Consider the following 14,103-nt stretch of genomic DNA (forward strand, 5'->3'; position numbering starts at 1 on the left):
TGTGTTGCGGGGTGGTTGATGAATATTATAGACACTATCAAAATCTCTTAGTTTACGGTTATTTTCACCATTTAAGGTTTGCCACGTGCCTCAAATTAATCTGTCTAATAATATTGATTCTTTCCTTAAGTTTAACTTTTTGTAGCAATCATGCATTACAACTCCAATGGGATCACATACAGAGGTCATTCAATAGTAGACCAAGTTTAGCTGATTAAGCTGTTTAATAGCACATTTTAAGCATGATCAACAAGATCAAAAGTACCTTTCACATATGTATTGGTGCAGGTATTTTAAGTGTAACTGGTGATCACATTAAGATAATATTGGCCTTTCCTGAGCATACGTCAAAGACTATGGAACCTTTGGCAAGTCTCCGAGGATGAAAATGTTGTCAAGAAAATCAAGTGAAGGACAAATATTGGCTAATCAGCACCACATAGCTCATAGACTCATAAACAAGGTCATTCAAGAGTAGATCAAGGTGTGGATTTAGTTGATTAAGCTATTTAACAGCACATTTTAAGCATGATCAGCAAGCTCAGATGCATTTGTCACATATGTATTAGTACAAGTATTTTGAGAGCAATTGGTGTGATCGCATTAAGATAATATTGGCCCTTTCTGAGCATTACTCAAAAGACCATAGAACCTTTGGCAAGTTTCAGACCAAAAGACAAATTAGGTGGTAGCTCTATTGCTCTGAGCACAGAACAGCCGTTATTTCTTTTTTTTTTTAAATCATATTTTTTTATATTTTAATATCTAATGACTCAAATTAATGAACTTAGTGTTCTATGCTTCTTGGGGGTACCTTTGGCAATGATATATCTTATGATGTGCTTATCATTAGAAAGGAGACACTTCTTTATGTTGAATTTATTTCCAAGGGACTTGACTAAACTAAGAAACTGATAATTTCATCCTTTGGATACCTCGATTGAAATTTATGCTCTCGAAGTACCCATCTTTAAGGAGGTGAAGGCCTCGATGTGTGTGTGGTGGTGGTGACATAAGGTGGTTCTTTCAGTAATAATATTTAATAACTCAATCCATTATCAAGAATGCTAGAGAATTATACATCCTTGTTAATAAAGTAATAATTTTATGGGGAGGACTGTTGAATAATTAGACAAAGAAGCAAGCACTAACTTGCAAGTTGACCATTGCGGTATAAAAAGAAGCAGCAAATATCGCTAGAAGACGAGCATAAACTCTAATATGATATCACTCTAGTATGAACAAATATGCGGTCGTGAATGAGAGTGGGAACAATATAATCTTTGTTTGGTTAACAACCCCTCTAAAACTTTATTAATGGGGAAACCCCATTATATTTTTATTTTATCAAGTTTTGGAATAGTAAGTAACCTATGACGGACATACATAACATTTAAGGAAAATTTATAATTTGTTGGTCTAAAAGAAGTTAAAGCTATCAGAGTCAATCTTCCTACCTCAACTTGGGATAGAAGCTTGAGCCCTATAATTATCATGTTTTGGCCTTGGAAGTTGACTGATTAGCACAATAATCAAGATAATAACTCTTGCACTCTTTCAACCTTATTATAATGTTTCTAGCAATTGTTGCTTTCCCTCAATATGGGTAGGTATCCATTAGACATTGAATAGCTTGAGATAACTCGAGCACTTGACTTTCATCGCCTTATTAATATATGAACGTCTTAGGAAATTTCAGCGATGCAAGGTATGTCAGTCATCACCATTTAAATTTAAGCATGATTGGTTGTTTTCTTCATCTCTTCTACATTTTTATTTTATGGGCATTAGTAGGATTCTGGTTGAAATTCAGATAAGTCTTTCACATGTAATCACGCCAAAAAGGGACGTGTATACTATGGTGCATGAAGTTGCTCACTATACAAATTCTGTGAGTGATGCAAAAAGCATATAGACTGAAGCATAACCTCTCGAAAACACCAATATGTATGCATCTTGAAATCCTATTTAAAGGTTAGCAAAATATGGAAAGAAAATAAAATAAAACTGGCATGAACTCCACAGTACTAAAAAAAGGTGTACAGATTTTCGAGGACCTTGAACATCATAAGGATGAACTATAGGTCTTGTACCATACTAAACAACGTGTGTATGAGCCTTTGATAGAATCTTTGCATAATGTTAGCAAAACAATATGAAGAGCATCCTACTACATCAAAAAAGATTTTTAGTACATGTCAACATTTGCTCAATAGACAACTAAATTACAAACCATTGTGGGATTCAGAATATAGAACCAATGTGAAAGCACACTGACAAAAAAATAGCACGAGAAAACTACTACAGGACATGTACACCATGAAATATTTTTAAGAGTTTGACAAACCCAAATTTTAAAAAAACAATTCAATTAAATTATAATCCTTTCGGCTTATATTTATAATACTCATATGAGGTTTATTAAATCTCTCAAAAAACATGAGAATAAATATCAGATAGATGTTCATCCACAATCAATGTCAATGATCATACAAATTAATTAATTAATTTTTATTTATGTTAGGTTGTCACAATGGAGGTTGGTCAATGAGAAGGTCACACGAGGCCCTATTTTGGTTCAAGGGCTTATTTTCAATGTCCATTTCTTGATTTCTAAAGATATAAAGAGACTCATTCAACAGCTTCTCCACTCATAACCAGTCCTAAGATGGGGACACTCTTTGAAATTATAAAATAGTCAATTGGTTATAAACATAGAAATGTTTTAATAACACATTCTAACACTAGCATAATGTCAATAAGATTGTCCTGAGAGACATTTGGGTGTTGTCGAGGCTTGAGGGATTTCTTTAAACTAGCCAACCGTATAAAGTAACCCATTGTTTGAGCATTGTACAAAGTCCATAGTGTTCTACTTATATTTATTCTTTATAAATAAAAGGGTGTGTGAATAGGTCCAGACTTAACTCTACTTGACCCGACCTATCTTTCTATATTCAATAGCAACATAAATTCATTCTTGGTAGTGGTGAGGTACTCCGTACTCTATCAGTTTTTAATTATTTTATTTCATTTGTCATTTTAATTCCTCTATAGGTTATTTTTAAATGGTAAATGTTAATGTCCTCCAGTCCACAAAAATAAGACAATTCTTCCCCATAACTCTTATGGCATAAAGCAAAATTTTGCCAGGTTTTGAGTTTCACAAAGAAATTCATTAATGTTTTTGCATCAAACGCATAGGAGATGGCAACAATTGAGGGTCTATATGATATAGCTTTCTGCCTAAGTTGCTTTTCAAACCGTTATCACAATTATGTTTGGAGAAAAGTCTTTTTTCTGCTTTATTAAATTTATTATGTTGGGATGTTGCTTTTTACAATAAAATTTCTCAAAGCCCTATGGCTATAAGAAATATATTGTCCAACACTTTGAAAAAAATAGAAATTGATAATTCCCACCGTAACTTTTTAAGAAGTTGTTTTCATATTCACAACCTTATAATCACCTTTATAAAAAGCTATAAATGCCCGCCTAAGTCAAGACTCTTTTGGTTAAGCCAAGAAAGGTTGACATTATAGAGCATCGGAAACAAGCCTATGCTTTGGGATTGCTACTCACATGCCAAGAAAGACAGGTATATGTGATGCAAGAACCACCTAAGTGAGGAAACTTCATGCCATGCTGGAAAAAGGAGAGTAGTGGTAGCACCAACAACCTTAGCTCAAAGTAAGTGATCAATGGGACACCTCCGTGAACTGATGAACGACAACCAATGACCGAGAAAATGAAAGAGGAGAGTTAAGAAAAACTCATTTATACCTCTATTGTCATAACAATATTTCAGCCGTCTTTATCTTTGCCCTCTACCTTTTCTCTTTTCCTCACCCCTTCACATGTACTTACAAGAGAGCCAAGGGTGGAGAGGCTTCAATTTTAGGATATGTGATACAAATAAAATGAAATATAGGAGGTAGGTCAACAACCTTTTAGGCTAAAAAAAAGGGGTTCCTACTAAAATAATATATTTCCAACCTCGTACAGTTTGCGCCATGATCCAAAAAATGGACAAAAATTCCATCTAATTAGTTCAAACATTGTTTTTATTGGTTCAGATCAGGCTCCTTAGTCCAATGTTACGTGATGACCTAAGAGCAATTTTATCTTATATTAGCCTAAGGGCAAATTGGTCTTTTATTATTATTATTATTGTTGGGTATACGTAGGGCTTAATAGATTAGGGTTAGGGCTATGCATGAGATTATTGTAGTGAGTTTTAGGTTTAGGGTTTGGTAGAGATTTCTTGCCTCTCGAATTGTAGACATTGGGAGAGATTGCCTACCTCTTAAATTGTAGGTGTTTATATTTGTATTTGTGTTGAGTTGTTTGGATCATTAAAGAAAAATATTTAATTTGCCCTAATTTTAGTAGAAATTCGTATTGATTTCTATGTCGAATCGTATCAAATTAATATGAGAGCATTTCGATCCAGGAAGAAGAAAGAATCGCAGTCTGAAAATAATTTTACGTCCACCATACTGATCGGGCCGTGGCAAAGAGCCGAAGAACCCATCTTTCTCCTCCTCCCACATCCATCTGTGCTATAGAGTGGTGATCAAACCAAAGAAACGATGAAGGCCCCACGACAGAAAGAGTTGGCAGAGAAGGCAAAGTCGGGATTGCAACTTACAGAGACCAGAAACACCGATCTTTCTCCTCCTGCTTCGCGGACACGATACAGTTGTGAACTCAGCTAGCTAGGAAGGCAACGACCGACTTATAGAGACCCGAGCCTTTCCTTTCAACTTTGTGGAGAAGGCAAAGACGGAACTGTGGCGTACAGAGAATTTGATTTTCCTTATCGCGATATAGTTGCGATCAAGCAAATGCAACATACAATGAGCTAATCTAGTGATACTGTTGCGATCAAGTTGGCTGGGAGCAAACCATGTGATTGTTGCGTATTGTGACGAGAATATCGTGGTACAGTCCTGATCTGGCTTCAGTCAGGCTAGCTGGGAAGACGAGATCGAGGCCCTATATTAGCCTTTGTGACCTCTCAAAATAGTCTTGATTTGAGCTAACAAGGAAGCGGTGATTGGACTTTAAAGTATAAAGTTTCGCCCATAGATGATAGGTTTTATTTCATGGAAAACTGATTCTGAAGCTTGGAGGAGATGATAAGGAAGCTTATTGAGATGCAATCCAAGACCTCGTTGGTGGCTCAATTTGCAAATCCCAAGCAAGGTTTGATCAGAAATTTTGTCGCAAGATCGAAGGGGAAGGAGGTTGAATGAGAGAAATACAAGGAGGAAACCATCCCACATCAAGAACCCCCTCTGAGGGCTCCATGAAGGTGGATAAAAGATTTCTGATGAAGGAAGTTGGGTCAACACATGTAGAAGAGATTATGCAAGAAGTGTGGAGAAGCATGAAAAAGCAAATAGAGAAGCAGAGAGGGTTAATGACTATGATTGAAGCAAGGAGTTTTACCCTCGATATATGGAGAGAAACAGTGGAGTGAGAGAAGTTGAAGATGTTGATCTTCTAGAGAGAAGATGCTGATCTTCAAGGGGGAAGATGATCTTCTAGAAGGAAAATGCACATGGGTGTATCAGGTGGAGCAATGTTTCACAGCGAATGGGCTAGATAGAGAGAAGAAACTCATGACAGTAGAATTATGTTTGGAGGGGATAGCCCTAGCCTGGTTTCAGTGGCGGGAGACTAGATACCTGATTTGTTTGTGGAAGAAATTAAGAAATTATTTGTTGAAACATTTCTGAGTTCTGAGTCATTTGGGAAGGAGACCTACACGAGCAATTCTATGTCTTAACTCAGGAGGAGACTGTTATGGAATATAAGGAGAGATTCAAGGTATTGTCAGGACGGTTGAGAGAGATTTCTGAAGCAGGATTGGAGGAAAACTTCATGAAGGGCCTAAAGCCCGACATACAGGCAACACTCAGACTAATAAGACCATAAAGAATTAGGGAGATGATGGAGCTTGCCTAGATGGTGTAAGAAAAGAACCATATGAAGAAGACCAACAAAAGCGACACCATGGGAGGATTGCACAAGAGTACTTCGACGTCCATGACACTGATGACCCATACAAGGTCATTCCATGGGGAGGCGTCGCAAAAGAAGAATATGGGCGCCGGTCTAAATGTTTATTTCAAGCGCCTTACAGAGACAGAGATTCAGGAGAGGCAAGCCAAGGAGTTATATTTTCTATTTGATGAGAAGTTTGCCCATGAACACCGTTGCAAGATTCAAATATTACAGATTTTAACAGTGTGTGATGATGAGGCAGAGGATGACGAAATAGAGACGCCTATGGTGGAGAAGGAGAAAAAACCTCACTCTTTGCCACCTTGAGGACAGTTTGTCTTTTTAGGAGGGAAACAATGTTACACACCGACATAGGGGCAATTTTGCCTTTTATTAAGCTACAAGTAAATTGGTATTTTATTATTATTTTTGTTGGGTATAAATTGAGCTTAATAACTTAGGGTTAGGGTTATGCATGAGACTATTGTAGTGAGTCTTAGATTTAGGGTTTGACAGATTTTTTTTTCCTACCTTCGAATTGTAGGAATTGGGAGAGATCACCTACCTCTCAAATTGTAAATGTTTGTCGTGTTGAGTTATTTGAATTATTAAAGAAAAATATTTGTTTTGCCTTAATTTCTGTAGAAATTTGTACTGATTTATAGGTCGGATCACAGCATCAAACTAATTCTATATTGAACCCATATTAATCCATTTGACTAAAAGGGTCTACCTGAGTACAACTTGACTTGGTCGTAATCAAATGACCAATATTCCAATATGTTGACTAGTCCTCAACCAAATTAGACAAAATGTGACTTAATAGATGACTTGGACTAATGTGAAATGAGCTGACTCAAGATGCATGTCAGAACCTTCCAAGAACACTAACACTCTCAACAGGATCCACTCCTTTCACAAATTGAATTGCCAAAAGTTCAAATTTCAATATGTTGACTAGTCCACACATGCTAATAGAATGTCACTTAAATTATATGTTAGAATATGGCTTCACAAAAGAATAAATTTCTTGCTTAAAAAAATAACAATGCCAAGTTCTGATGTTTCCTTAGAAATCAATGTTTTAGCATCAAAAAGTTTCTGATAACATTAAATAGAAATACACACCTGCTTGGCCACGTTCATGAAAATACAAGGGTTGGGACACACCAGATGCCACCGCCGAAGTTAAAGTTGTGCCACTAGATTTCTCCACTTTACTATCACTATAACTTACTTTCAACTCTTTACCATGCAATAACTCTGGCCTTAGTTGTGAAAGGGACTTACTAACTGTCATATCTAGCAAAACCGATCATAGGTAAGAGCAAGTTCAGGCAAATTGAATTTACCGCACAAAAATGATAAACAGGAAATTTCAAGGAGCAATATCAGACAAGGACCTGTATATAAATAATACATATCATCAAGAGCCTCAAGAGATTTATTGCATCCTCCTATGAATACAAGAATGCCCCTCTGCTCATTTAAGCAGTCCCCGGCCCCGGAAAAACGGGCAGAGGGCCCTCTGTTGATATTTGTTACTCTATTCCATTTACCAGTTTCTGCATAACAATTCAAGGGGTATTAGAATAAAAATGACAGTATAATTAAAAAGATCCCATTTATACATGCTTAAATCAGAACTAATGTCTACACACTCTAAAACCTCGGAACCATCTCTCTTTTGCCCCTCTTGGCATGAGGGGGCTGGATGAAAGGATTTACAACTAAAATTTGCATGTCTGAATTTGATGGTGCAAGAATTTTTAAATGAACTACGGGTGAAGGAACATCGCAATGTCAAATACTAAATTCTTATCAAGAGTTTATTAGTAAAAAGGTAAAATGATACAAAGTCTTCAAGCAAATGATGCAGTTGGCTAGAAGAAGAAAACGCAGAATAGAAAAATATAAATTAACGTTTGCCAAACTACTTACCAACATTCAATACTTACCAACATTCAAAACATGGAGGTCATCATACAAGTTCCTAGCATCCGTGAAACCACCAAACACAAATAAATGACTTCCAAGAGCAACAGTAGTGTGCCCTGCACGAGGAGCAAGCATCTGACCCGAAGTAGTTATTTGTCTCCATGTCAGGGTGTCTGTTCACAAAGACATCAGATCCATTAATAGAATATAAAAACTAAACCAACCAAAAAAAAAAGGAAAATTTTGTAGCATTGTATGAAACTCCATGGAGAAATGCATAGATATGCATAATTCTGAGTCAGCCTATACTTGTTTTAACATGAAAATTAATTGCTAAATGGTAAAATAATCCACTAACTATTTATAAATGGCGAATTGAGTAAAGTGTCAAAATAGTCCTCTCACTCTTATATAGAACTATTTCAACCCAATTTAAAGAGTCTGGAGACTAATTTGACACTTTTATATACTCTCGGGCTAAAAGATTCTCATAAACAGTCAGGGGACTATTTTGGCACTTTATTCATGGCCAATTTTGAAAATATGACACTAAATAGGACGCAATGGAGAAAAAGGATTCATGTAGCCGACCCCACGTAGTGGAATTAAGGCTTTGTTGTTGTTGTATTCATGGCCAATTTAATCCTAGAGTATCACCTTTCTTCAATTTAGTCATTCAAATATACAATTTTGATCCCAATTGAGTCCATTAGAAACCATTTTGGATCAACTTTGTATATCCGAGAGACTAAATTGGAGAAGTATGAAACTTTAAGATTAAAATGTCCACACATAATTAGTAAAAAAAAACTATTTTGGGATTTAATCTTTAGTCCACATGCACATGCATGAAACTGCCAGATGTTTGGATATCTCCAACTAATAAGATCAAATAATTTAATGGAAACTAATGATGAAATTAAACAGACAACCACGTTTAAATATATTTAAATGATAATATCAACTAATTTTATTATATTGAAATAATGTTACAGCTACATAATGGAAGCTGGATATTAATTTGGAATGCAGAATTGGTACCTGCATCCAGCATATGGACATCAGATAGATAGCAATCAGATGCATCTTCACCACCAAGCACTATAAGTTTATTCTTCCATGACGAACACGTATGACTATCACGAGGGACAGGTGGAATACCAGATGTTACAGCACATTCCCAAACTAATGTTTCTGTAAAATAACAGAAAGAAAAATAAATATTTAGATAAATCATCTACTTATGAGGTACAATTAATGAAGCCCTAGTCAAATATATTCAAATGCTTCCCACATATCTAAATATTTACAAATAAACAACAAGAATTACAAGTTCATTTTTACAAGATGGCCCTTTTTCCTTCAAATATCATTTCATGCGTTGGAGTATCAAAGAAATGATCGAGTATAGTAAACAATATTAAGGTGCAAAATATGGGAAAATACAGAAAAAATAGATCTCTTAATCGATTAACCAAAGCAGTAAATCTTCATAGATAGGTAATCCGTTCTTTCCTCTAGAATGGGAGGAAGCAACAAGACCAATGATGGTCAAGGAATTAAAAAATTGAACTAATAGACCCATTAGTTTGCCTATTCACTAAAAAGCATGTCAAGTTATTAAGAGAATTCAACTAAACCACTAAACATGCCAAGGCATCAATGAACTATCTGAATCCAAAAGTGCACAATGGATGAAAAATGATCAAATATTGTGTACGAAGAAACACATTGTCACCCGCAATCCATAGGGAACAAACTTGGATGAAAAAACCAGTTGTTCCCATCAAGGACCTCAAAAATCACAGCTTAGGTTCATTTATTTGAAGGCAAATGTGGCATTATACTTCTCTTGGTGATAATAATTATAGATAAGACCCCCTAAAATAAATGGTCAGAGTACAAGGCTTGACCATTATTGTTCAAAACTACCACTTCAATGAAATGGGAGCAACACATTGTTGAGAGATGCAATTCATAGTTAGAAATCCTACTCTAACTCTGTCCTACGAATTCAAAACAAAACATAATCAACTTATCAAAAACTACAGTGCAAATTGTGTGAGAATCATTATAGGGTGAACACAAGAATATCAAATCATAGACTAAGAAAAGCTTGAGAGAAATTATATGTTGTACTTGTGAGGTCCCAATGGCAATCATATGTACCACAACTATCAAACGAAACTTCTTCATAGAATTTGAGTTCTATGCCAACTAGTAAAAATGAAGTGCAACACATAAGAAAGAAGTCTATCGCTGATTAGGATGGGGTTTCTCATGACCTGTTTATTCCTCCTTTGGTGATTCAAATACCTGACAATGGTTTAGGCATTAGCCATGTAATTGATCACCTCATGTTTCATCATGTGCCTATCTGATCATAATTGTTCAAATTATCACATGGATACCTGTTTTTTCCTTCTAGCTTAATATCTTTGATATCCATCATTCATAATGGCAATTATCTCATCTTCAAGAATAGTTGTAGGAAAACTGACCAGTATTTTTATTTAAAAATTAAGAACATTATAAGGTAGGTGTGAGGTTAGAAGGAGGGGATGAAATAATAGAAGAATCTAAGATATTGGCCGATAGTATGGTGTTAGATTTAATAGATAAAAATTAGATCAGTACCAATTTTCTTAGAATATTTAATATATTGATGCATTTTTAGAACTATGTTTTTCAAATAGAATTGTGTATCTATATTGAGGGGCATTACAATTAGTCCACATATAACACTTTCAGAATTGTGTTTTTCAAACAGATCAACTGCTTCCGAAACACCAACTTCTAAACAGTTGATTTCAACAACAGTTTATGAACTGAGATTTTGCACAACCACAGCCAAAATAACGCACACTTAGTAATTCCTTCATTCGCTTTCAAGCAGTTTCTAAATTCATCAGTATCCACTCTAAGTATTGCAATTTGATGCTAACTTCAGCTTGCATGAATATTTTGCATAACTTGCTGTTAATTACCTTTTGTGTGCCATTTTTCTTTCAATATCTTTCACATTAATTCCTCAAACAAACTTATCAAACATATAGTTTAAAAAGAAAAACCATTTGTTTAGCTTATTTATAAGATGAGTCACAAATAAAAATCAGCCTTGTGACAGCTTCAATTCATGATCACCTACAAGTCAAAGCATAATAATAAGAACAAAAATAGATCCTGCAAAAATCTACGGAAAAGTTAGTAAAGGTTGAAAAAGTTGCCTGTGTCCAACATGTAAAGATCATTATAATATACTTCTTCATTACTATTGCCGGATTTCCCGCAACCACCAAAAATAAAAAGTCGCTTGTCCACGAGTGCAGCACTGTGCCCCTCGCGTGCATCAGGTCCGTTGTAATGCAAGTTTGGTGACATCCATGTATTGGTAGCTGTAGACATGGTTTCAGAAATGAGCCAATTTAAATATATATATATATATTAAAATATCAATTATAAGTGCAAAATATGGCAGTAAAAATTTAGAAGAATGTTTTCAATAAAAGGTTTCCCAACTGTCTAATCAGTCAACAAAATGAACAAAAAAGAGTAAAGTTTCTCTAATCTATATGGCAAAAAAGTAATACTATGGAGAATAAAAGTTCGAAGCAGAAATTTAGATGAATATTGTCATTTAAGTTTGTAAAAATTCATGAAATTTCTTCCCAACCATCGAATCAGTCAACGAGATAATACTTACTCTGAAGTAGTAGCTACAAATTGTAAAGTGTAATTAATATTTTTAACATAAATTGTGCAGGAAAATATACATACAGGTATCCAAAATATGCAAATCATTGAGAGGATTAGTTCCATCGGTACCACCAAACACAAAGAGCCTTTTACCAACAGTAGTACAGCTATGGCTGTCCCTGGGAGAGGGTGGATCACCCTTCATCATTGGTTTGCTCCATGTCTGCTTAACTGCAAAAGACAAAAATGCAAGAAATCTTACACACTACAAGCCTGAAGAACAAGCTTAGAGGGCAGAAAATAAATATGTTAAATCTAAATCCAGAATATTGTTGTCATACAAATGAATTCAAAAGGGAAAAAATAGCAAAAATAAGCCCCAAAGATTACAGCAGTGGCGCATAATTAAAACCCAAAAAAAATGTCACATCAAAGATAAAAATATATATAACAGAAAAAGTGGAAAGTACAAGGAATAGTGTTAGCAATAGGTTCAGATAAAAGAACATACAAACAGGATACACAAGAACATTCACCAAAGGACATGCTATTTTCATTTTTTGCTAGTTTATCATCCGAGTCATGCCAATATTCCTGGACTTACGCCCATTGAAAAATAAGCTTGCCAAAGTTCACAGAAAAGCTACAAAGAATGATCAAACGAAAGGAAAAAAAAGCGAGAAAATCCAAAACTTCATGAGGAAAAATATAGAATAAGTACAGTATGCGACTTTATCAATGTCCACTGGATCCAACAACCGAACAATTAGCAAAAATAAGAAGGGAAATTCTAAAAGCTTTAAAGCAGAATATACAAGCCAATTTGAGAAGCAGAAGCCTTTAATGGAATGAACTTTCCCTCCAACATGAGGTGGTAAGTTAGAGGGAAAATTATCTTAGAATTTTCTATTTATAATCTTCAAAAGGGTTGGATCTGTGATATTATATGAGGGATTTCCATCGCCAGAATATCCCATTCCAAGAAATGGGCAGATTTTCAGGGAAGGTCAAATGCTTTCAGAGCTTGATACATAGAAAACAATACGAAAATCAATGAAATTTCTTGTTCTTCTGATTCAAATTCATGAAGAATAATCACTCACAAAAAAAATTATATAAAACAATAAGAGAAACAGTAATAGCATAAATAAATGGATAAACAGGAAACTATACAATAGCATATATATATCATATCAGCATGTTGTACAAAGTATAACGCATGTGGATGCACAATTTCATGATGAGATAGCATTTAGAGTAAGTTGGGTAAAGCCTTTCACTTCTGGATGAAATAACTTTCAGAGTGATTACTCTGAAAGTTAATTCGTCCTAATATCATCCATTGGTAGTGTGAAAATCCAAAATTAACTGTTGGGGCTATAAACTGTAGAACTAAACAAACCACATTTCATTCTTTATAGCAACAACAATGCAACTTTGAATATTAAATTAGTTTCAAAAGTATTCAATGGAAAAGTAGTAAATGCTTATTACTAATTAGCAATCCTTAAATCTTAATAGAGATTGACAAGATTATTACCCAAACTTTATCTACATAGTTCACAATAATAGCATATACATGTACATACATACATGAATAATCCCAAGGCAAATAGTCCTGAATACCAAAACAAAATTTAAATCAGAATTCAAATATGAAGTAATTTAGCATGAACCAATAATGCAAATGACTATTAAGATTTTCCTGATGAATACATAAAATAAAATTAAGGTCATAGCCCAATAAAAACTACTTAAAACACTCTAAGCCACCCCATATATATAGAAAAACCATTAAAGTTACAAACATATAGTCACTGTCCATATTGAAATGAAAAATATAGTAGCAGCTTGCATATCCTTAGCTTGAAAAACTTTAGGAATATGAGAAAAATAGGCATTTAATTCATACCTACAACAACAACAACAAAGCTTTATCCCACTACATGGGGTCGGCAACATGAATGCTTTTCTCCATTGCGTCCTATTTAGTGTCATATTTTCATTTAGTTCTAATAAATTAAGATCATTTTTTATACAATAAACCCAAGTCTTCTTAGATCTACCTTTGCTTTTCTTAACAAAAGTCGAATCTAAAACATTTACTCTCCTAATTGGATTATCAGATGATCGGCGTTTAATGTGATCAAATCATCTAAGACGACTCTCTCTAATTTTATCCATCACTGAATTTTATCCATCACTGGAGCGCTACACCAACCCTATTACGGATATAATCATTTCACATTTTGTCTCTAAGTGTTAAGCCACTCATCCACCTAATCATTCTCATCTCGGAAACACTTCACTTAGCATTATGCTTCTCTTTTAAAGGCCAAAATTCAGCGCCATAGAGCATTGTAGGTCTCACCACCATATTATAAAATTTTCCTTTCAGTTTAAGCGGTATTTTGCTATCACACAAAAGGCCCGAAGCACTATCACACAAAAGGCCCG

General features: G+C 34.8%; 1 protein-coding gene across 4 annotated transcripts in view; it reads right to left on the bottom strand.

Moving 5' to 3' along the window:
- Positions 1-14,103, bottom strand: part of LOC110026957 (host cell factor-like) — a 19,337-nt gene that overhangs the window by 3,459 nt on the left and 1,775 nt on the right. For all 4 annotated transcript variants that reach the window (XM_020728192.1, XM_020728190.1, XM_020728194.1 and 1 more), the window contains exons 2-7: positions 11,728-11,877; positions 11,178-11,345; positions 8,992-9,144; positions 7,971-8,123; positions 7,416-7,577; positions 7,141-7,314 (exon numbers count right to left, since the gene is read on the bottom strand). In XM_020728192.1, the coding sequence (XP_020583851.1) occupies positions 7,141-7,314; positions 7,416-7,577; positions 7,971-8,123; positions 8,992-9,144; positions 11,178-11,345; positions 11,728-11,877 (960 nt within the window). The remainder of the gene's footprint in view (positions 1-7,140; positions 7,315-7,415; positions 7,578-7,970; positions 8,124-8,991; positions 9,145-11,177; positions 11,346-11,727; positions 11,878-14,103) is intronic.

Source organism: Phalaenopsis equestris, unplaced genomic scaffold (genome assembly GCF_001263595.1).
Source record: "Phalaenopsis equestris unplaced genomic scaffold, ASM126359v1 Scaffold000408, whole genome shotgun sequence".
Lineage (NCBI taxonomy): Eukaryota > Viridiplantae > Streptophyta > Magnoliopsida > Asparagales > Orchidaceae > Phalaenopsis > Phalaenopsis equestris.